The sequence below is a fragment of the Balearica regulorum genome, chromosome 1 (genome assembly GCF_011004875.1).
Source record: "Balearica regulorum gibbericeps isolate bBalReg1 chromosome 1, bBalReg1.pri, whole genome shotgun sequence".
In the NCBI taxonomy this organism is placed as follows: Eukaryota; Metazoa; Chordata; class Aves; order Gruiformes; family Gruidae; genus Balearica; species Balearica regulorum.
Window position 1 is genome coordinate 130,563,016 of NC_046184.1, and position 23,256 is coordinate 130,586,271.

The 23,256-nt window shown below is 40.8% G+C and overlaps 2 protein-coding genes across 13 annotated transcripts in view; one reads left to right on the plus strand and one right to left on the minus strand.

Annotated features, from left to right (window-relative positions):
- Positions 1-795: 795 nt before the first annotated feature.
- Positions 796-14,873, minus strand: EIF2S3 (eukaryotic translation initiation factor 2 subunit gamma). The gene is made up of 12 exons (XM_075775188.1): positions 14,495-14,873; positions 12,088-12,151; positions 11,469-11,596; positions 11,225-11,346; positions 9,734-9,828; positions 8,777-8,935; positions 7,383-7,517; positions 6,354-6,448; positions 5,273-5,417; positions 4,675-4,844; positions 3,530-3,702; positions 796-1,237 (listed from the first exon to the last, which is right to left on the minus strand). The coding sequence occupies exons 1-12, from the start codon at positions 14,561-14,563 to the stop codon at positions 1,174-1,176; spliced, it is 1,419 nt and encodes a 472-aa protein (XP_075631303.1). The 5' UTR covers positions 14,564-14,873; the 3' UTR covers positions 796-1,173.
- The window catches only part of KLHL15 (kelch like family member 15), a 29,881-nt gene continuing 21,436 nt past the window's right edge, over positions 14,812-23,256 (plus strand). For 2 of the 12 annotated variants that reach the window (XM_075775083.1, XM_075775159.1), the window contains exons 1-3: positions 14,812-14,909; positions 15,506-15,853; positions 17,235-17,331. The gene's annotated coding sequence lies outside the window, so the exon portion shown is untranslated. Of the gene's footprint in view, positions 14,910-15,505; positions 15,854-17,234; positions 17,332-17,467; positions 18,731-18,936; positions 19,079-19,319; positions 19,437-23,256 lie in introns of those variants that run through there. The other 10 variants (XM_075775150.1, XM_075775166.1, XM_075775093.1 and 7 more) reach the window with 9 other exon arrangements.

Here is a 23,256-nt window from a genome sequence, read left to right on the forward strand (position 1 = left end):
CTTTTTCCTCATTCTGAATTCCACACACCCCCCCGATCATTTCCTTCTACAGCCTTTCCCAGGTGTTTTACAGTTCAAGATCATAGCTAGTATTTGCTCAGTATACCTTTGAAATAAGTCATTTACTCTTAACGTATAAAGAGCCCTCAGGTCACTCACACAGAGTTCCATGATGAAAACCACCAATGTTTCAAATTAATCACATTCTTTTTGTAAATCCATTCTAAAATAAGGTAAAAACCAGTATTGCCAGTTCAGATCCAGTTTACTTGTAGTTTTTCTCTGGGGGTTTAATCAAAACTCCTTATAACAATAGAACTGACAAATGTAAGTCAGTCAACATTTAGATGAGATGTTAGAAAGAAATTCTTTACTGTGAGAGTGGTGAGGCACTGGAAGAGGTTGCCCAGAGAGGCTGTGGATGCCCCATGCCTGGAAGTGTTTAAGACCAGGTTGGATGGGGCTCTGGGCAACGTGGTCTAGTGGAGAGTGTCCCTGCCCATGGCAGGGGGGTTGGAACCAGATGATCTTTAAGGTCCCTTCCAACCCAAACCATTCTGTGATTCTATGAACATTGCCATCCTAATTAATGAAGTGTAATCCAGCTAGAACCCTAACCTCAGAACCATAAAAACTAAGGACAAAAGTTCTTGCTGTAAACAGCTGTCTAAACAAAACAAGATGTTGTGCACAAAGGGTACTAGTCTCCAAGGAGAGTTTGTTTTCTTTGTTTTTAATTCTTGTACTGGTTGAACAATCAGCACAGTCTTTTGTTACTCAGGAAAAAAAAATGTATTAATGAAAATAAGCAATATTTTATTTCAATACCAGATTTATGGTTTGTGTGTTACACTGGGGCTGGCTTGACTGATATTAAACAGATATGTCTGAACCACAAAATAACATAAATTAGACATGCCATGGGACATGTACAATTAATTTCTACTGAAATGTGGATAATTAAATCCACTTCTACGCCAATTCTTTTACACTTTTAATGGTGATAGTGACTAGTATTTTAGTAAGAGGGTAAAATTCAATCAAATGTACAAGGACAGCCATACAACTCACAGATAATGTTTGCACAGCTTCCACTTTCACTGTGAAAATATACCCCCTCCAAAATAGAAATAGGCACTTCATCTTTAAAAATGAAGCACTCTCTTTTGTTCTTCAGTCATCGTCAACAGTTGGCTTGATTGTCACTCCTCTTCTGATTTGACCCCAACCAATTAAACTGCAAAAAGAAAAACAGTTTATATTACTTTTAATAGCAGTCAGAAATATTGAGGATAAATCAACATCCTTCTGTCATTCCTATGCCTTCAGTTCTCACATTTTGAATTTTCTCCACCTCTCTGCCACCTAAAATATCCTACAAGATCTACGACTGGTTGGTTAGTGGAAACGGTAAAAAAGGATGAGGGACAGAGAACATTTCTATGTTCGTAATCAGCTAAGGATGTACCTTTGAACAGGAAGCTAAAAATCTGAAAGTGTTGTAACTGGTGCACTGTAAATCTATTCTCAGCTTGATCTATTCTCACCTCCGCTTGCAGTGCTGCATTACTTTCAAATAGAAAAGAAAATGTGAAAATTCAGACAAGATGACAGTAAGATTATAAACAGAGCTGTCATTCTTGACGAACATGTAACGTATAAAGGTAACTCAACTCTCAGGTAAGTTCTACTATTTATATTCAATAACATTAAGGACCCTTTTATAGGTCACTGTTGCCTCAGAAAAATATGCTTTTAAAAAGAAGATAACATTATGTCCATTTCCACACTGAGCAGGCAGTCCATGTTATTCGTACAACTGCCTTTAAAAAGCTTCCAATTTCTGGCAAGGAGATATTCAGGAACCACATGTGCATCTTGATTTACTTTGCTAAGCAGCAGAGCCTGTCTCTGGACACCAGAAAAGGAACTGAAGTGTATTAGCCCAGCACTTCCCACTTTTTGGGATTATATCCATAGGTTTTAATTAATCCACCTTTGAATTCATTGTTCTTTGGAATCACTAGTGTATCCTGTTTGTTTGGCCATTTGCTGTTTAACGTCTATGCTTCTATATATTTATTTGCTACTTCATACTTCCTGTTCATCTCGTTTTCTCACTTTCTTCCATCTTTTCAGTACTCCATTGCCTCAGGCTACCAGTTCCTTTTCACAGTACCAACCGTATGTTATCTTTACTCCAGCTGGATTTTATTATGCTGTTCTTCCCAGTTTGCCTCTTTTCCCTTTTCTCAACTTTCAGTTTCTTTATGTTGTCCCTTTGTCCTTTTAATACAGCACAGAAGGTGATTTTTTAATAACAGGATCTTTATAGCAGGCTGCCATTACTTGTCCACCCCATAAACCAGAGAGAAGTGGGCTTTTTGACAAAATTTGGTCATGTTTTTCAAGTGGGAAGTAATCTAGAGAAGTAACAAAACTCAGATTAAAATTTACACAGGCTGTCAGTCTATAGCTCAAAAAGTGTAATTTCCAATATAAATAGTTTCTCCTCTTCCTTTTGCTTTCCCTGCCTTAACTTGGGTCCTAGTCATCGTCTTTTTTTTTCTTCCTCTCTCTTTCTCTCATTTCCCTCCCTCCTGTTCAAGAGATGTTATATTTTCCTTGGGGTATTTTTCAGGGAATAATCTCTTTCCTGATTTGTCAGCTAGCTCCGAGACAGCAAGCACTGAATTCTCATCTACACTTTCCTGTTGACCTGAAAAAGAAACACACATCCATGGATATTTAAAGCTTGTTTTTTTTCCATACAGTAGGGACTTCTTGTATGAATGGCTACGTTCCCTTACACTTTCTCCTCATACTACAAAAGCTGTGCAGGGTCAATGAATCTAAATACCCTTATGATACTTATGTAGTCTTATGGAATGCGTAAACAGGTACGGTATGCATAATCATCTAAAGAGAAGTATGGCATCAAGCTTAAAGTGGATCATCAACAAATTCTGCTCATCATTTTCAGCCTCCAGATGCTTCCATTTTATAGTTCTAATTTGAATGGGTCAATCCAGTTGATACTTTTTTTTTTCCCCTCTTTGCTCATAGTACACAAAATACTTGAACCTTAGAATGTCCCTTCTCCATTCCCCGGCTATTACTTCAAGATTGTGCTAGAAGTTGCATACAGCTCCACAGGTTGAACATCACTGACTTAGGTGTGTATAAGACAAGCTTTGGCTCAGCATTACTAGAATTTTCAAACTGTGCTGCCAAGATAGTCTACTTTTAGCTCAGCTAAAGCATGGCTGTTCTGGCAAAAAACCACGAACCTCAGATGTTTCCTTGTCTTTTAAGTAATAGACATCTACGCACTATAATGCTGCTTTTAAGAGGCTAGAAATTAAATAAAACAAAACATCCCACAATAATGGTGTCAATGTTTTAGGAGAATCCAGAGGAATTTTTAAAACAGACATACAATTACCTATTCTAGAGCAAAATCAGATCCATGTATTTTTTTGTTAGCAATATAACAACAAGGTACTCTAGCAATTTAGCACTAACTTACCGCCAGTGTTTCTCAACTCTTCGACTCAGGGCAATTTTTTCTCCCACTTCTGTGCAGACTGGGTTAGTTAGCACAATCTTCCCCAAATCAGCTTTTACTGCACTGACTCTCCCTCCAGTAGATAAGGATCCTATGTTTACCATTAAAACTTCATTCTTCGATAATTTTTGCACCTGGAGACAGACATATAAAACTCTGAAACATAAGCTTTAGTACTTAAAAAATATACCACAGACAATATTGAGTATTGTCTACTACCTAGCTGCCACAAAAAGATATAGCTGAGAAATGCAGAAACTATAAATATCACACGAACCATGCACAACAGTGTCAGTGGATAAAGTTTATAGGTGAAAGGACAAATATGTAAATATGTTGTCCCTGTAGTACTGCAGGTTCTTGGTATGATATACTTTCTTGGGATTTCTCTGCGTTTTCTATGAAAGATACTGAAGACTGCACATACTGTATGAAAAGTGAAAACAGTCTCAGATAATGCTATAAACTGGAAAGTTATACCATAACAATAATCTGGATATTCTCATCTCCCTTAGGCCTACATACATCAAAATGATTTCTCAAAAAATAATTCATTTCACAGGATAAAGAGAGCACTGAAGCACTTAACTTACTGTTGCATGAAACAGTTTATAGATTTTAATGCTAACAGGGAAAACTAGGACCTTTTAGTTTGTGTAAAAAGGACCACAGAACATGAGACTGTGCTGTGCATCAAATTCAGTTTCTTTTCAACTAGAGTGTTTCAAAAATACTTAACTTCAAAATGTTCTTCAGAGAGAGGATCTACAAAAACCAGGTAAGTATTAAGTAGATCAGTACGTGTATAAAACTAATCATTGCACAAATGAATAGACCGATGGCAAAGGAAGACAACTATTGAGTATGTTTAGAAGAATACCTAACTCCAGGACACATAAATACTTAATGCTACTTTACACGACTCTGATATGAGTTCCTTCTCCTCTGAAAAGCATTCTTCTACAATATTTAAAAAACACGTAAGTTCAGTGACAAGTGTATATGAACAGGAAGACAAAACTACTAGGTAAGATCAAAGAATGCATATACTAATAAAACTTAGCACAAGAAGAGAAATCAGCAAAGACTGAAAAAGGAGTACAGACCTTTGCAGCTTTCTTGTCTCCTTCAGTGCGCACACCTAATAGTCGTCTCAGCAAGAAATAGGAAATTTCTAGCTCTGTAAATATTTCCGGCAGTGCTCCAACTGCACCAAGAACTTGGCCCACCATTCGGTCAGCCCGACACAAAGTTGGATCAATCTTAGTTCCAACACCTACAACACAAGGAAAGGCACAAGGAGTAACTGGAAGGTAGCTGTCACATGTATGTATTAAAATATTTGAAGGAGATCTAAAAACAACAAACTGAGAATGTGCTAGGAATTCCCTATTACCTGGACAGCACTTTCAGAATGTCAGCAAGACTGTGAGCTCTGTCTAAACAGACAAAAAAATATTCTACTGTTAAAGCCACTACAATTAACAATGCACTTTGATCTGCGTTGGCCAGTGACAGTCAAGAAAATTATTTATTTATTAAATGTCTAATTTTCACACCCATGCTGTCTCTCTTTACATACATGAATTATCTGAAATTGCTCATAGCCTTTTAGTTTACTACACTGAGATTAACTGTTGAATGAAACCAAGTGTTTTCAATAAGCATGAAGAAATAAATCTTTTCATTAGAGAATATTCTTACCTATAAGACCTCCTGGAGCAGCATATTGCAGATCATTGTGTTCGGCAAAGAGGGACACAATTTTGGAAAAGATCGGCTTGCACATGAGTTTTCCTTCACTGTCCTTGGACACAATGCCAGGCCGCACCTCAATTTCCTGACCCACCTAATTACAGCAGTGAAAAAGTGATTAACTGGTTGTTTCACAGGAACATAAAGCTAATTACTAGTCACAGATAAGACCTATTTATCCCAAGATCTACTATTTATACAAGGCTGTGGTTCTGGGCTATTGTAGAATTTCTAGGACTTCTGTTGCACCGTTTACTGCAAATTGAACAATGCTGAAAGCTCTGTGTCTTACAGCCAACGTAACAACTGATTTTCTCTTCAATACAATTTACAAAACTGCTTTAGCAAAGGGTATTTACCAGCTTTAATTCCAGTATTTAAATTTTAGTTTAATTTTTTAAAATGACATTTTATTTAGAAATGTTACAGCCCTGAGAAAAAAAGAGTTAATTCAATTGGTGTAACTGATCAGCATCAATAAACTGCAACACAAAGAAAATACAAATTGTATAAATGTTCAAAGATGTAGTTTGCTTTCCAGCCTAACAGAGCAACTTTTAAAGTTTCCATCTATTGACAGTATCCCACAAGGAAAATAAAAAAATCAAAATACACAGAATACTTAAATGGGGAAGTGGGACCTGTGGGAACCCACACACACTTCAGGGGTACCTTTAAAGTTCTTTTGGTCCCCTCTTTCCCCCCAGTAATTCAGCAAGTAAAAGTGATAGGACTGAAAAAATAAAAAAATAGCTCCCTCAATTTTTGTAAGCAATGAAATCAGTATAATTATTAGCAAAAGTTAAGGCTATGGTAACAACAGTACATATAAAAAATAAAAATCAGTGTTTCTTGTTCCAATATTTTCAAACTGGAAAATAAAATTGAAGCACAGAACGGATGGGTGCTATCCGACTGTATTCTAGTTTCAAACCCACTCAATTATAAACATTAATTTTGTACTAAGCATGCAAAAATTCTACTCATTATTATCATTACAAATATACAGACAAGAGAGGGAAAAGGTTACCTTTAAAACACCCTTTAGAATACTGCCACCAGCTACACCCCCCTTAAGGTCATCAACTTCACAGCCAGGCTTGTTGACATCAAAAGATCTAATTACTGAAAAGAATAGACCATAACCACATTTATATTTAAGATTAGTTTTTAAAAGCATTAGTGCCTTTCTTTAGCAATTCTTAATATTATTCTTAATAAGGTATACACATATTTCTAAATATTATAAAACATATTTTAGTGTTATCCCTGAATTATGATGAATATTTTATTCTGAATTTTTAAGTATATAGTTGATTTTGTTCTCAAAACCATTTAAGCTGCTCATATACATAAATGGCCTTTTAAATGGTTTCTGGATAGCAAAAATTAAGTTAAATATCAGTACCTGAAACACAATGCAATGATCAACTATATTAAAAAAGCCCCTTCAATATTCACAATGCCAACTGTGGATATTGTAACCTTGTTTTAATGCAGTCAGTTTTTATGCCTTCTGAACATGTATTTTATAGGTCTCCCATGTTTGGTGGTTTTTTTTGGGGGGGGGGGAGCAAACAAATGGATTCATTGTAGTGGAACTGAATTTTAAAATATTCTGGACAAAGCCTGAGACTTCCAGGAGACAGGACTCTAACACAGAAAATCTAACCAGGCTACCTGTCAGGTTTTCATGGAAATAATTTAATTTTCAAATTCAACAGTTTGTCAGCACTTCGTTAAATCAAATTTAAATTCATAGAAACTACAGGAATGTTTTAAGACATGGGTAAGTTTTTAATATTTATTGCATTTTAGTGCTGTCATACACATAGAATATGCAAAAACCCCAGCAATTACCTCAAATAGATTTAACTATAGCAATTAGCTATGAACAAACAAGACAGCTCTCAGAAAACATGCAAGTTTTAAAAGAAGAGCACACTAAATGCTCCTTTTAAATCTACCTCTTTAGAGAATTCAGCAACATGCTATTTCAAGTGTAGACACATATAGGAAATGGTTAGCCATGAAAGGCCAGACCTAAGCATTTACATACCAATAAGCCTTGGTTCAGATGTGAAGTCTCGCAAAGGGACTGGGATTTTCTTCACTATATACTCACAAACTACCTCAATGTTGTATTTCAGCTGTGCTGAGATTGGAATTATGGGAGCTCCTTCTGCAACTGTACCTAAAATAAAATCAGGTTCAACATCAAGCCTTAATATAGTATTTACAGCAACATGAGCAAGTGTTCTGTCATTGTTAAAAATACTAATGAATTTCAAGGCACATTTTATATGTATTTCCCAAAGCAGTGAGTACCAGAACATTTATCCTTCCCTTCAACATTTTAGCTCAAACCAGCCAGACCCGCTTTTCGAGGCAGTTGTGTTGTGTTTGGATAATGGTGTACTGAGAAGCTTTACAGTTGCTCTCTGAACATTGTGCAAGATAATCTTCTGCTCTAAGGGAGAATTCACTTCTTACATTGTGATCAGAATATTCTTAAGATAATTTCCATCTCAGTATTTGATACATCAGTATTAATTTTACGGTCAGATTTCATTGTGACGAACTAAAATTCCTATCAATTTTATGATCTATGTTTTTGTAGTTTTGCAATACAAATATATACATTGGAAAAATCCTAATTTTATGGAAGGATTTACATAGATATCAAGGCTTGTTAAATATTATTAGTTTTAATTACATCTATGTATGTTTCCTGCAATAACTCCAGTTTTTGCAAACAATTCCAAATTTACACATCAAGCCACTCTGACATAGCCATTATGAACAGCTTCTGTGAGGCAACAATTCTGAACTGGGAAAAAAAAAAAAAAAGGGACCCGTTGCTACTTTTGATGGTGACAATCTACCTCTGCAGCTTTTCATATACCCCAGCTAGAGCAGATAAGCAGGGAAAACAGTGGAAGCTCCTGGGAAAGATGAAGCTCAAAGCACTAGACTAAAGCTGAGCAGAACTTCATGGATAGAGTAGGATAAACCTTTCTGAACTAGACAGAGAGATGAGAGATCAATATTTTGTGATTAAAGTAACTAAGGCACTTATACCTACAAGGTGCCCCTAACAAATACTGCACTGCAGTAAAAATCACAGTACAATCTCTAGCAAAGAAACAATCCAAGAAGAGACAATAGCAAGAAGAAACCACAAATTCAGTGAAAGCTAGCAGACAAGAGCTATTGCTATTAGTTTTACACCAAGAGCTCTGACCAACAGCCATAACGCTACTGTACATAAGCAGTTGGAAACAGGTAAGAAGCACAACTCCAAAGGCCTATTTTTGAGATTAACAGACTATGTACACTGGCATCATCTAAGTAAGAGGAGCTTTTCTATAAACATATAGAAAACCACTATGTCCATGTCCCAACACTGAAAAATTTCCACCACTAACTGTATTTCTGCTGCTGAAAACTTACCTTGTACAAATGCAAGAATCTGTTCATACTGTTCTTTAGCCTGGCTCTCCTTCACTAAATCAATCTTATTCTGTAGAATCAAAATGTGTTTCAGTTTCATGATTTCTATAGCAGCTAGATGTTCTGAGGTCTGGGGTTGAGGGCATGACTCATTACCAGCTGAAAGAAGAAAAGTGACTACAATATAGAAACTATAAAGATAGACAAAACTCCTACAGTTATGACATCTACTTTCCATTGTATCTTTATAAAAATTTAAAAAAAAGTCACCTCTCAGTAAGCTACATGTGAAGCATCCAAGTCAATAAGCACCTAGTCTTCCCCAGAACGGCTGGCTGTAGCATCCACACTATATATGACAGATGAGAGGTTGCCAGAGTGATTCCCCCATTCTACTTGCTCCCGGTAGAAACGCACATCTAAAATTTCCGAAGACACTGACAGCTTACTTGGGTCTGCTTGATTTATTCCATCCTTTAGGTTTTCAGACATCAGACTGTCTAAATCAAGATAAATCTCCTGTACCTTGATTTTGCTTATATTCGTCTGGGTTTATTGTTTGCACTGAAGTTTGTGGACTCTCCTATATTGCAAAGGCTACAGATTTAAAGCAAACTGAAGCTTCACAGAAACTCAAAATGTACCTGTAGCTAATCTATTTCCATAAAATTACATAAATTTTACAGTAAATACTATACCACTACAAGGTTTCATCTTACCTAATTAATTTTCAATCAGTTGGGACAGCTACCAGACTAATGAGTATATATAGCAATTATTTTTTTTTAAACAGTTTGTTAGGGTACATTTTCATTGTAGCATCACTTTATTTTCTTTAACACATCTCAAAAGCATTCACTTGGCTTAGTCACCCTGCCCCAATAAATTTTAAAACCCATACAAAGTTGCTTCATGATATTAAAAGATAAAGCTCTCCTTTTGTGTAGCAATCATTACCTATCAACAGTAAAGCTGCATCCATTACTGCTGCACCGTTCAACATGGTAGCCATCAAAATATCATGCCCAGGACAATCCACAAAAGAGACATGCCTGTTGTAGAAGAAGGTTAAAAAGAAGTCCAAAAGCCAATTATCAACAATTTATCTGACTGATTTATTTAAGTAGCTAGGCAGACACCAAAGTTAGAAGTATCCTTAAAACAGAGAAACAAACATTTCAAGACAGACGCTGAGAAGTAATACCTTAAAAGTATTTTCAAAAAAGGTTCTAAAAGAACACAGAGAATACTGAACAGCTACTGAATAGTTTGTCTGAGTTTTAAGATTCAATATCATATACCCATACTAGATATTGCTTTAATATTTCACAAATTTACTTGTAAAACCTCAAACAAACAAACAAAAAACCCCACACCAACCAGGACTTATATCTTTTAAAAGACGCCTCACATTCTCCGATGTTAGAAAATTATGCGTCTTTAATTACGCAGTTATAATTGCACTTCACTTCAAAGATTTATCTACAGAGACAACGTTACAGCTCTTAGTTCCACCCTTACGATTTTATTGTGCAGATCATAATAGTCGATTCACTACATTCTTGCCTGAACCTATTCAGTGAAGAATCCTTGTTTCCTGGTAGCATGCCACCAAAAAGCAAGGGACTAAATTGCTGCTTCGCTAACAATGTTAGAAATCTAATGTAAGCAAATAAATAGTAAGACAAAGAATCCAAAGCCTTTAACCAATAGTTTAGCAATAGCTCCATGACTGTCACACTCCAACAAAAGTTACTGTTAGAACAAGTGCTCTACTGGGAATCTGATGAAAGGAAGGAAATACGTGATTACAGCACTATGTGTATTTTTTACATAAGCATGAACTAGGAATCTTGTCATACAGCAGTCTTTGTGCCTACCTTCATTTGAGCAACCACTGTAAAGACCCAAGTAACAACTGTTGTGGTTACTATGCTTGCGTAATAACCATGCTATGCTTTACTGGAAATGAAGTAAATAAAGAACACCCGGCCTCCAGTTAGAGGCCTGATCTCACATAAAGCGTCAGGCTTTCATATATTCAGTTTAAGAACTTTGAAAACTTTTCTGCCTCTAGGAAGAAAAAGTTTAACAAAGGTCACCTTCCAGAAAGGAATTTTAAAGATGCATTTGTGAGGCCCACATTAGTTCTCACTCTAGTGGCTTTAAAATACACTTATATTAATAGCAGGAAAAAAAAAAAAAAATCCACTTCAGAGTCCTGCAAATACCTGAGGACAGAAGACATAGTTGTGCTCTACGTGGACTGTGCATCACAACTAATAAAAACAAAGCCGTTTAGATGATACCTTAGATGAGGGGTGCCCAGCATCTAAGAACACGTAGTCTGCCATAACAATACATTCAGCTTGCAGCTCAATCCTGGCTATTTTCAGTTACGTAAAAGGAAGAAAACACAATTTATTCTATTCATTTTACAGCAGTTACCTGACGAGTTTAAAGTTCCCTTTGGTGCCAGGAATATCTGTAGGGAACTCATCTGGGGTACTACTTCCACAGGATCGGTAACATTCTGGCCGGGAACAGCTTGGGTCATCCAGCTTGTAAATCTGTAAGTAATTTTTAAAAATTGAGAAAAAGTTTAATTCATCAAGGGTTAGTTACTTACAAGCTTACATCCACCCTGAAATTTATTAGCAACATATTTGCTAAATTTATAGTAATGACTCACCTTTGCATTAGCATAACCCAGCTTGATTGTGATATTTCTTTCCAGTTCATTTTTAAATCTGACAGTATGAACTCCAGATATAGCTTTGACTACTGTCGACTTTCCATGGGCTACATGGCCAATTGTACCTGTGTTTTAAAAACAAAAGTTTGTTAATAAACTATTTTTTTAATTTTCTGCAATGTTCCATTACGATCAACACAATTACCCCAAACTCTCCATAGGCATTAAGTCCAGAGATCCCATCAGAAGCATGTATGGGTTTTATGATCATTTTTGCTAAAACAAACAAGATTCTAAACTGAGATCCCAATGGACAGAACTTTGCATTTTCATGAAATTAATTTCAATGCTTAATTTTAAGAGAAGATAAACTTTGCTTTAGCCACTATTCCCCACTTCATTCAATAGTATTCTTCAAGTAAAACTGGTGCTTTTCAAGTTAAAAGGGTATGACAAGACTCTTCTTGCACCTTGCTAAAATTTGTAATAAAACCACTGTATCACTGTCTGTTTCAGTAACAATTTCTTAAAAATGTTCTCACATAGGTACCACATGCTACTGCTTGAGCACTAGTCACATTAAGGCACCCCTCTTTTTTCAGAAGTTTGTTTTTACCTATATTAATTGTTGCTTGTCTGCTGATGACTTCTGGTGAAAGAGGCGTCAACTTGGTAACATCCTGTATGAGGGAGATGTTAGAATTTATTCTTCTTGTATCTAAATGTTTAGAGAGTACTATATGTATTTTCTTTAAAATTATCCAGTAGTTCTATTCAGCAAAATCCAACCGAGATCATTAAAATAATTCTAGATATGCATTCCAATCTCTTAAGTATATGAAATAGGATAAAAAGTGAACAAAATCCTGCTTGTAAATCAGTATAGGTTGTAAATCAAAACACTGGTTGTAAATCAGTATAGGCTGCAAGGTGTTAAAGATGGAAGTGAACAAACCAAAAAACCTCAAAAGAAGCTCTAACACACAAAACACCCCTTACCTATCCCCAAACTTACATTATGCAACAGGTAAATTCAAATTAATTTTCCATGGGCTACACAGTGACTTGCACCCATGTTTTACAAACAAAGGTTTGTCAATAGACAGTTGTTTAACTGGTATAAGGTTCCATTATAATCAATATATAATTACTACTAACACTTTGGAGTCAGTAGGTCCAGAGATTTCATTAGCGCCGTGGACTGAATTTTGGTTTGCTGTTTGTTTGGGTTTTGGGGGGGGGGTTGGGTTTTTTTCTTTCTTTTTTTTTTTTTAAACAGCTACTTTTTCCTCAAATACTGTTATTGCTGCTTTAGGTTCCAGACAAAAATTCTGCTGGCCTAAACAGACTGTTGCATGAACCTACTGGTAGCACCTGCCAAATCAAAACACTTACAAATACATTCCATATAGTTAAAAAGACAACTCTGAGTTATTTTGGGTTTTTTAAAGCTGTTTGTGCAAATACTGGACAAATGTTGAAAGCCACTGAAATGTTCCTCTGTACCATTTTTGAAACTGTTTACACAGTTAATTTCCATCTTGAACTGAATTCATATGGATGACCCGCTCAGATTAAGCAAAGAGTCACAATGCCAAAAGAGACCTCAGCGCAGGATAGGGTATACATATTTTGCTAAAATACAAATAACACACACACACATTTCCACTAAAGCATATATTGTTTACACTGTTACATGCAAGTACAATCAAATGTAAGCTCCCTCATTCTATTATTAAATATTACATGAATAAAATATTCAAGTTTAATACAAACCAAGTTTTGTCCACCTAACACAGGCAATTAAATTTCTATTTCTTGAAAACGACTACATGCACTGAAATCAACCATGGGAATATGACCTGCAGATGGCAGCATCTAGTAGGGTGATAAGCAGGTAAACATGATGCAAATCCCGTCATCAAAAGAATTGTTCCTGGTGCACACAATTATGCAAGCATGCAATTTTTTCCTCAAGACTGGTATAAGGCTAAGTTCAGCTATAAGCTCCAGTCAACTGTAAGCGTACAAGGACCAAATGAAAAAGTACAGAATAGACTTAAAAGTAATTCCCACTGACCTCCCAACTAGGCCTATCTGTGCTCTTTCTGACTGGTAAACGCTATGGTCAACAATGAAAGGAAGTAAAGAAACTTTCTGAAATTACTAAGATGCTTCACTACAGAATATCAACATGCTTAGCTATAGCACAAAAAGAATTCTTGTGCTCAAACCCCAAGAATCTCAAACATTATTACTGTAAAGACAAATAAGGTTTTCTAGATTGCTGAACACCAAAAGGCAGCAATAGGGTTTTCCACTGGTTTTGTCTGCATATATGTGCAATAAGTGAGACATTTAATAGGCAAGACTACCAAAGCAAGAGACCACTGCAACTGATTTTCTTGGTAGTCAAGAAAGTTTTCTCGGTAGACCAACCAAGATAGGGCTGGCAACCAATCCATCTAGCTCTCTGAGGAAACAGGGTGCCAGTTTATAGTTCTACTTCAGAGAGAGAAGAGCCTTTAATACCACTAAGCAGGACAGCCCTTACAAGGGAAAAACTGCACGTCTCCAGCGCTGTCTCACAAGAGCTTCACTCGCAAAGCCGGGACGCCAACCCCCCGAGCCTCGGACTCACCTCAACAGCAAGCGAAGCGCCTCACCCAGGCAACCCAAACCCGCTGCGACCAGCCTGACCTGCTCCCAGCGCCGCCGCTCTGCCCCGCGCCTACCTCCATCCACCCCTGCCCCCTGCCCCGGCGTGCTGCAACTCGCCCCCCCCCCCCCCAAAGCACCACGGCCTTCTGCGACCCCTCAGACCTCACCGGCCACAACGGCCGCGGCGGGGCCTGGAGGGAGGCACGGATCTCCTCAGCCTCCGAGCGCCGCCGCCACCACCCGCCCCCCCCCAACGGCCCGCCCGGCCGTCCCGGTCCCGACGCTCTCATCCGCTGCCCCTCGGTGTCCTCGCCCGCGGCCACCTGCCCCCGTCCCCTGGGCGCCCCGCGGACGGGTCTCACCAAGGTGGCGAGGTCCTGCCGGCTGAGGTGCGGCTGCCCCAGAGTCACTCCCGCCTCATCCCCCGCCATCTTGGCCCGAAAAGGAAGAGAGGAGACTCGCGCGGCCGCCTGACCCCCGGCTCCGCTCGGGGCCGCCGGCGCGCAGCCCGGCACCCGCCAGCCGGGGGACAGACGCCCGCCTCAGGGATCCGCCGCGCTGGGTTGTGCGAGGCCGCTGCCGGACCCGCCGCGGAGCGGGAGCGGCTCAGGCGCGCCGCGGGACAGGCTCGAGAAGGACCCCGGTCGCCCTCGCGCCGGGTGATGCAACCGGGCCTGCTGCAGCGGCCTCTCCGCGTGCGCCGGCTCCGCCAGAGATGCGTGCGCATGCGCGGGGCGGGGCTGCGGCGTCGGGAGGGCGCTTTGCGCCTGCCGCCGGGTAACGGTCGTGGCTTGAGGGTGGCGCGGGGCCGCTGAGGGGAGGCCCTGGGGCGGGGGGCTGATTGAAACGCACCGCTAGGCAGGACGTGTGGGTGGTCTTACAGCTTTCAGTCACTGCTGCTGGGACAGCCTGGGGAATCCGCGCTTCTAAGTATTCCTGCGGAAAGGGGATTGCCTTTTTTCTTTACGACAGGCCGGTTCGGCCCGCGGTTACTCTGTGCTAGTGCTGTGTATGCTGCATATGTAAAATACTGCCGTTGCTTCGGTAGGGTGATCAGGATGGGGACCTGGTTCGGTTCAAAGATAGGCCTAAAAAAGATTTGTCCTATGTTTATGTTTTATGCATATGTAACGGCATGATAATGTAGGTTTATTTGGGGCAGCAAGTGGGTGTGATGCAGAAAGGAAGATGGGGGTAAAATTGAAGCAAGATGTGCTTGTGTATACTGGAAATGAGCATATCTAATTGGATGCCTGATCAGCTTATCTGCTTGAACAGTAAAATGTCACTCTGCATATGTTGGTAATCTTTGCTGGGCATCAGCCTGATAAGATTTTGAATTTCAACCTTTCTCTTGTTACTGCCTTTTGTAGGCTGAGTGCTTAGTGTTAGGGAGACCATATGGATATAAGACCCTACCCCAAGACATGAACAGCTTGAATCTTTTGTACCAAGCAGCTAAAACCCCCACCAAATGTGTGCTGTTTTCAGAGTTGGGTATGTCATAAATGCTTTAAAAATGGAATTAAAATCCCTGAGCCAGTGATGAGAGTCAGTTTAGAGGTTCAACACAGACCAAAGGCCACAAACCAAACAGAGACCAAATTCACAACCCTCCCCTGTAGGAAACTGAATTGACTTCTTCACAGAAACTTCTTAAAGGCATAGAGGATATTGCTACTAACAGGATTTCTTCTATGAGGAGAGAAACAGGTTTCAATGTAAGTAACCAATTGTGTCAAATACATGCACATTCATCAACAGTGGCTTTGCCTGCTGGAAAATGCGGCGGTTCTCAGATTTTGCCTGGCTAACTGCTTGGGTCCAAAAAAAAAAACAAAAACACAACAACCAAACCAAACAGGTTTAGAGCGCACAACCATGTGACTGAAATGCGATGCTGGAAATCTGTACAAAACTGGTATGCCTGGTTTAACAATGCTTGTAACCTCCCACTTTTGCAAATACTACTATTTCCATTCTTTCCTGATACAAGAGTTAGAGAGTGAGTTCTGCTGGATATACCTAGAACAAATACATTGCCAGCATTCTTGTTTTGAAGGAATGAATATGAGAATGTGGTGAGAAACTTTACAGTACATATAATGCTGTGGGCAATGACAAAATATATTTTGTCTTGCAACCCAATAATTTTCCATACTGGTCTGGAAAATAAATTTTCATATCTAATCTTTCATCTGGCCACATGATGTTTTCAATTTTGTATAAAATATCTCACTTCTGCGAAAAACAATAGATGCTTATGACTGAGATACACAAGGTATAGTGGGAACATGATGCAATACTTGGTTGTAGTTGCCTCGACGTCCAGGCACATTTAATCACATTTTTATGAAAATGAACTGAAAATACTAGACTCTGTAGCTACTTAGCCGTTTAAATTATACAATAATGTAGTGCAATGTAAAATTATGGAAACAGTTTTTGTCACATTTGCAGCAGCCTTTAGAAAGGATTTAATCCTTGCCAAGAACCCTGTCAGGAGTCTGGAAAAAAATACACAAACTGTTGCTCCTATTTTAACAATGAGATTATACATTTAACGTATTATGAGATAGTCTTGGTACTTTGATTCACTATATTTGGGAATATTTGAAGTATGATGAAAAAACAGAAAAGTCTAAAGACTGCAAATGTCAAAGTAGGTAAAAACATTTCTAGAAGTTGTCAAGTGTATTATAAATATACATAAATTAATATTTAAAATTATCAAACAAAATGGTAAATAATCTATTAATGTAACTCAAAGGTATATGTCCAGAATTTTATTAATTGCAATAATCTCATTTAAGCCAGTGGGAATGACTTAGTACAGATGCCTGAATCAGAGGGGTCTGCCCAAATCTGTACATAAATTAATATTAACCAAGGTAATGTTGATAGCACTGGTCATTGCCGAGGGCTCAAATTTAACAGTCTAACATTTTTATTTAGGAAACTAGAATTGAGGTGTTTCTAATATATTTTGATTTTTCAATAGAAGCAAATTGTCCAATGAAAAGGAGATGTGGGGATTCTTTCAAATGTTGAGAATAAGTGTGTCAAAGCTATTGGGCTTTTTTTTTTTTTTTTCCCCCCTAGGTTTGAGGTCATCTTCTGTGGCAGTGTGTAGGAGAGACCTGAAGATCATCTTACGCCTCAGCTTGCCGCAAACTGCAAACAGCAAAATGACAGTCAGGTAAAACCAAGAGAGTCCTGCTAGCTTTTTCCATGCTCACTGACCTATGAAGGTCAAAAGTTTGAAGAGGGCAGAAGGATGCATCAAGTTTTGTTTGTATCATCGCTGTGTATGAGAAACTTACTTTTTACTCCAGTTTTTCTTTGCTGATGCACAAGATGCGAGTGCGTACGTGCTTGGTGCAGCAGAAGATATATCGCACGAATAAGGAAGGGGAAGAACGTCTTTCCTTTCAGACTTAGGCAGCAGGAACGGTAGCTCTCTTGGCAGAGTCAGTACATAAAGGTTGGTTGTTTCACCATAAGCACACAAGTAACAGGTTTTCAAACAGTGGCTGGGGGAGATGGGGCAAATTTACTGCATGAGGAAGTGGATGGGGTGGAATAGTATGGTTTTCCAACGCTGTTGGGATGAAGGAGTGAATGGGAGCAGGTTGATTGTAGTGTGGAATAAGTAGGCTGTGAGGGAGCAGTAGGAGGGCAGGGTGGGAATGGCAGTGGGAAGTCTTTTGTGAAGCAGTGCATGCAATAGCTGGTTCATTGTGTGAAGCTGTGAAAGGTGGGAAGGACATTCAGCTTGGGGGTGGCAGCTATAGAGGAGGTACACTCTTGTTTTATAAATCAAGAATGGGATGGGGGTGGTAATGTGAGACTGAAAATAGGCAGCAAAGGGGAGAGGAATGGCAATAAACAGGGAGAGGATGGCAGCATGCGGCCCGCTATTTAAAGCGGTCAGTGACACAGAAGGTGACGGGGAGGTACGTAGCAGGTGGCATGTGGTTTGGGGGTGTCAGTGGCAAACCAAAGGTCTGCGTAGTTTAGTTCACCTCTTACAATAAAGTCACAGTTTCCCAGGCAAAGGCAAGGTAAAGTAGGGAGGCGATGTTTGTGCTAAGGCAAAGCCCTGTCCATCCCACGCTAAGCTGCAGTTCCCCGTGGGCTGCGTGCAGTTTGTTGCTCGAGGGCAGCTACACTGAGCGCCTGTGTCTGGTGGCCCTGACCCGCTGGGCTCTGGTGACCCGGTTCCCACGCCGGCTGGCAAGGCTGGCTGTAGGAGAGGGGAGCTGGGATCAGCAGGCAGCACCGGCAGCTGGCCAGGTGTCCGGGGAGGAGTTCAGCAAGCTCCTAACAGGAGTTGCGTTTGCCCGGGGTGGGTTTCAGCTCAACGCCCCGCGGGGCTGCTGCCCAAGAAAACCCAGAGCTGCAGAAGCGTTGGGGAAAAGGACTGCGGTTCACAGCGGGACCCGGCCCGGCGGGAGAGGGGTGGAAGGGAACAACGCACCCTCGGAGCCACCAAAAGCGGCCGTTGTGGATGAGCGTCCTCCCAAGCTAGACGCAGATGATGGTTCTTGGTACCGCTTTCCCAAGCCCCAGCCGTGCGCGGCCTCCGCTAGGCTCCGGTAAGGGGCTCCTCTCCCTGGGGCGCGCCCGGTCTCCCCGCGGCCGCCGGGGTGTGGACCGGCGGGGCCAGGGCCGGCCCGGCGCCTTGCTGACACTAGAAGGGGCAGGGAGGTGCCGGTGGGAGAGGGCCCACCGCCGGGCGCGGGGCGGGGGGTTGGCGAGCGGGGCCGGGCCGGGCCGAGCCGAGCCGCCCCGAGGCGGGGGCGCGGCGGTGGCGGTTTGCCGCCCCGGGCGCGCCCCCCCGCGCTGTCCGCCGGGCCCGCAGGTGGCGGCGGAAGTGACGGCCGGCACCGGGTGCCTGTCGCGGGGGAAGATGGCGCCTGCGGCCGTGCTAGGCAGCGCAGAAGGTAAACAAGTGTAAGCGGCGGGGGTGCGGGCGGGAGCGGCAGGGCCCTCGGGGGCGAGGCCAGGCCAGGCAGGGCCGGGAGTGCCGGTGACCGGGCGGCGCGGCACGGCGGGGGGCGGCTCCCCACCTCCCCCTGAGCACGGACCGCGGGGAGGAGGGAGCCCAGAATCCCCCCTTCTTCCTCCTCCGCCGCCGCCTCCTCCTCCTCCTGGCTTTGCCTCAGCCATTGCCCCTCTCTTCAGCCCCCCGGCGCCTCCCTCCGCCGCCACCGCCGCCCCCGGCTTTATGTTACACAGAGGCCCCCCTCTCCGCCGGTCCAGCGGGAGGAGCCGCGTCTTCAGCGCCGCCGCTGCCGAGAGGTAGGTGAAGCCGCCGCCGGGGTCCTCCGGGCCTTCCCGCCGCTGTCTTCCCCCACAGAGTGCGGCCCTGGTCCCTTCCTGGCCTTCAGGGACCCGCCGCCGGTGGAGGCAGGCGCGGGCAGGGGACTTGGGTGCCCGCTGGGGTTGGGGGCGGCGGCGGGAGGCAGACTGTAGCGGGGTGGCGGGCATGGCCGGGCCGAGCCGGGCGGGCGGGCGCCGTGAAAACCTCGAGTGCCCACGGGGCGGGGGGTCGCGGCCCTGGGCCGGGCGCCGCAGGCTCCTGCGGCCGCACGTTTCTAACTCCGAGCCCGCCTGCCCCGTTCGTCGGGGAGCTCGGCCTGCGAGCTTTCGCGTACAGCGGGGCGCTGCTAAACGTGCCGAGCAGACTAACTGAAGTAGGTCATCCGAGTTCCTACTTCAAAAATGGCTATTTCACGATCAGTGACGTCGGGGGAGAAAAAAGTAACTGAGCAGAACGAGTACAGAACGAGTAGACTGCCGCTTAGGAGTGTACTGAAGCTTTGACCTATTTGGTAAATACTTAAATGTCGCTTAAAAAATTAAAGTTCCTGGTTGGTTTAGTTTTGGTTTGGTTTTGGTTTTTTGTTTGGTTTGTTTGGGCTTTTACCCCCTCCTTTAGAAGAAAAATAGGGAAACCATAAAGCTGTTACTGGATAAAAGGGCAGAACTACTGAAGTCTGGCTTCCCATTGACTTCTTTGTTGTGTATACTCGTCCCTAAGATAATAACCCAGCTCTTTCACCACCATTGCCCCAGTTCACACTCCGATGCCCTCGGCATACCACCATGTGCCATCATCGTTTCTGTCTTTTTTCCTTCCAACGCCTAGCCAACGTGTTTAATTTCTTCCACATGTCCTATAAACTTTCCCACTGTCACTCATCTCCTTTCACTTTCCTTAATTATAGCCTATGGCTGGTTTGGATCTACACATGTGTTGATTTGCCTTTCAGCAAGTAAAGCAGAACAGATAACTGTTGAGCTCACACTGGAGACACCATATCTTTTTCATTTATCTAGCTGCCAATTTGGGGAAAATTCGTAGAAATTGAATATGTTTGAGATTTTTGTCTTTCTGGCAAATGACGTTGACATTTGGCAATGAGGTCAAAAGCTTGTGTCTTGAACAAAAGGTGCAATCTCATTAATCTTATTGTCTCAGAAGAGGCTAAAAGTATTAACTAAGTTAGCAATAAATATACAGGTAATAACAAAAAGACAATTTTAAGGGATAATTTAACTATCTTAATTAAAAATAAAATTATTTTTACTAATATAGTTTAAATATTACTTGTAGCTTATTACCTTTTTATTATGCTAAAAATTTATGTGACAGGAGTCCAAACGCTTAAAAGTAGAATTAGATTTTTGCTACTAAGAAGTACTTAACTACTTTTCTGTATAAAATAAACTGTGATTTTTTTTTTTGATAAATACCTTCACAATGAGAAAATTACTCTTTATTAATAATTTTTTTCTTATATTTGGAAAAATTGATCATTGTAGAAGCCACAAACATATATATATGTGTATGGAATGTTGGTATGTGGGATAGAACAGTCCTATCCACTTTGAGAGCAGCGGCAAATGTGTGGTTTTACAACACTACCATCATGTAACTCTTAGGTATTAGTGATACAAGTTTGGGGTTTTTTTTTAGTTAAAGACAATTCTCATTCTTATGGATTTATTAAACAATTTTATACTGGGCACCTGTTCTGGTATCAGTAAATGTAATTGGAAGAACATTGAGCTGAGCTTGTTCTACATTTGGGAGCATGTTTTCCTGTACAGGTGTAGTGATGCAAAGATTTTTTAGCCAAATTGTTTAAGCCATCTTCATGTCTGCAAAGTGCAGTTACATCATCCGCATAATGGACTAATAAGATGAGAAACTAATGTAGATCTCATTGATATTAATTCATGAGGCAGAAGCTGAGTTTAGATTCAGTTAGGTGAAGTTGAACTGGTCAAGTAATTACAGCTGATGCATATGTCTGGCAGTCTTAAAATGCTTGTCAAGCATGTACTTTCATTAGAATCCTTTTGATAGTCATCCTAAAGCTTCATTTAAGGGCTGAGCTGGGGAGCATATTTTATTCTCTAGTGGCTAGAGTTGTAAAATGGAAAATTTCTGACATAGAATCAATTAGTATTCATCTAAATTCAACATATGTGAAAACTGTACTCTTCAACAGTATTTTAAAACAAAATGATTCTTATTTTGTGTGTATGTGCTTGTAATATTTTAGATCCTTCCCTGCAGAAAGATTAAATTGGGTTAGACTATAAGTTTTTAGGAACAGAGAAACCTGTCCATTATGAATACTTGCATGTGAGAGCACCAAGACATCTGCTTGAGTTAGAGGTTTCTCAAAAAGCAAATGGAACAAAACACTCTCTCCTAGTACTGTACTCTATGAATATAGCTAAAGACTACTCGGCAGGGTTCTAGCATACTTACAGAGTGGTGTATAACCATACTGAGTTCTAGTATATTTGGTAATAACTAGTTCTCATAATGCTTCTAGCATAACCATAATGACCCCAGAGACAGCTGATGTGTTATAAATATTGCCACTGTTATGAACTGATGCAGATCACTCAGAGATAGCAATATGGGTAGAGATTGTAAGAGGAGCTGTCATGGTCAGATGCGTGCCCCTGAGAAATTTTTCATGCAGTGTGGACAATTTTCAGGAGTACCCAAGTTTTTATTTCTAGACTTCTGGCAGTTTGGTTCCTCTGACTGGCAGTGATCAGTAAGCTTCTGACTCCACACTTCTAAAGTAATCCCGTGTTTCTGGAATTCTCAGCACGGATGGGTGAAGTCTTTAGCGTGAACCTACCAATGTGTTTAAGATTAATTGTTTCCCAAATGTAGCATATTAATTATAAAGGATTTTAGATCAAACACATAAAAACTTGATGTGTTTTTTTGTTTCCTACATTTGCAATTGTTGTAGCAATGGAAAGTTTTGATATTCACTAGTTTTTGATCTATGTCACTTTTACGTCATTCCTTCTGTTGCTGTTGGTAGGGAATTATGATGAAAAATGGTGGTTTGGACAGGGTTTAATGGGTTTAGTGTCAAACCAGGTTTAAATTGGGGGCTAAATTATTTATACTGTGTAAATGTATATTTATACACTCATGGCATTCTCATTGCAGTACGCTGCATTCAAAGGCCCAGTTTTTCATGACGAATATGTGCAGTTGTGAATGTTTTGCTTGTGTGTGCAAATGCCTGTGTGTATTGTATTTTCATACATCTGTATAACATTTGACTATGGAGAAATGTCCTATTTCTGCAGGAAAGTGTTAACGAAGTTAAGGTCAAAGAATTCTGCTCAAAGCAGTCTTTGCTATGTACCTCATTAAATAAAGCATATGTAATGGCTTTAAAATTTGCATTTAAATGCATACATCTGATAGATGAAAGGAACGGGATAGATGGAACAGATTATTGGCATTTAAACTCTATTTTAGTACTTTGCATAACCAAAGTATGGTTCTGTATGTCTGGTGAAATGTTTTCATGTAACTTGTAGATACAGAGTTTTATTATGTGAAAATTTGTTGTTCAGCTGTGTTCACATAGGTGCTTTCTCAGAATTTCTATGAGGTAGGTAGAACGAACGATACTTCAAAATCTGTAAATAAAGGAACTTGCTAGTTCTGTCTCAGCATCTCAGATGAGTTATTAAGGAACAGCAGCAAAGGAAAGCAGAAATATGCCTTTCAGCTGGTGTGCTAGAGTTGGTATTGTCAATACTTTCCTAGAACAATAGATTTCTA

What these genes read in the sequence shown, in the direction of transcription:
- EIF2S3 (XM_075775188.1), bottom strand. Translation starts at nt 14,563, where the DNA reads ATGGCGGGGGATGAGGCGGGAGTGACTCTGGGGCAGCCGCACCTCAGC. An exon ending in TGCAGCTTTACTGTTGATAG is followed by an intron (nt 8,936 to 9,733) that starts GTAATGATTGCT and finishes TTCTTCTTTCAG; the next exon opens with CTGGTAATGAGTCATGCCCT. An exon ending in AGAGTTGAGAAACACTGGCG is followed by an intron (nt 1,238 to 3,529) that starts GTAAGTTAGTGC and finishes TTCTTTTTGCAG; the next exon opens with TTTAATTGGTTGGGGTCAAA.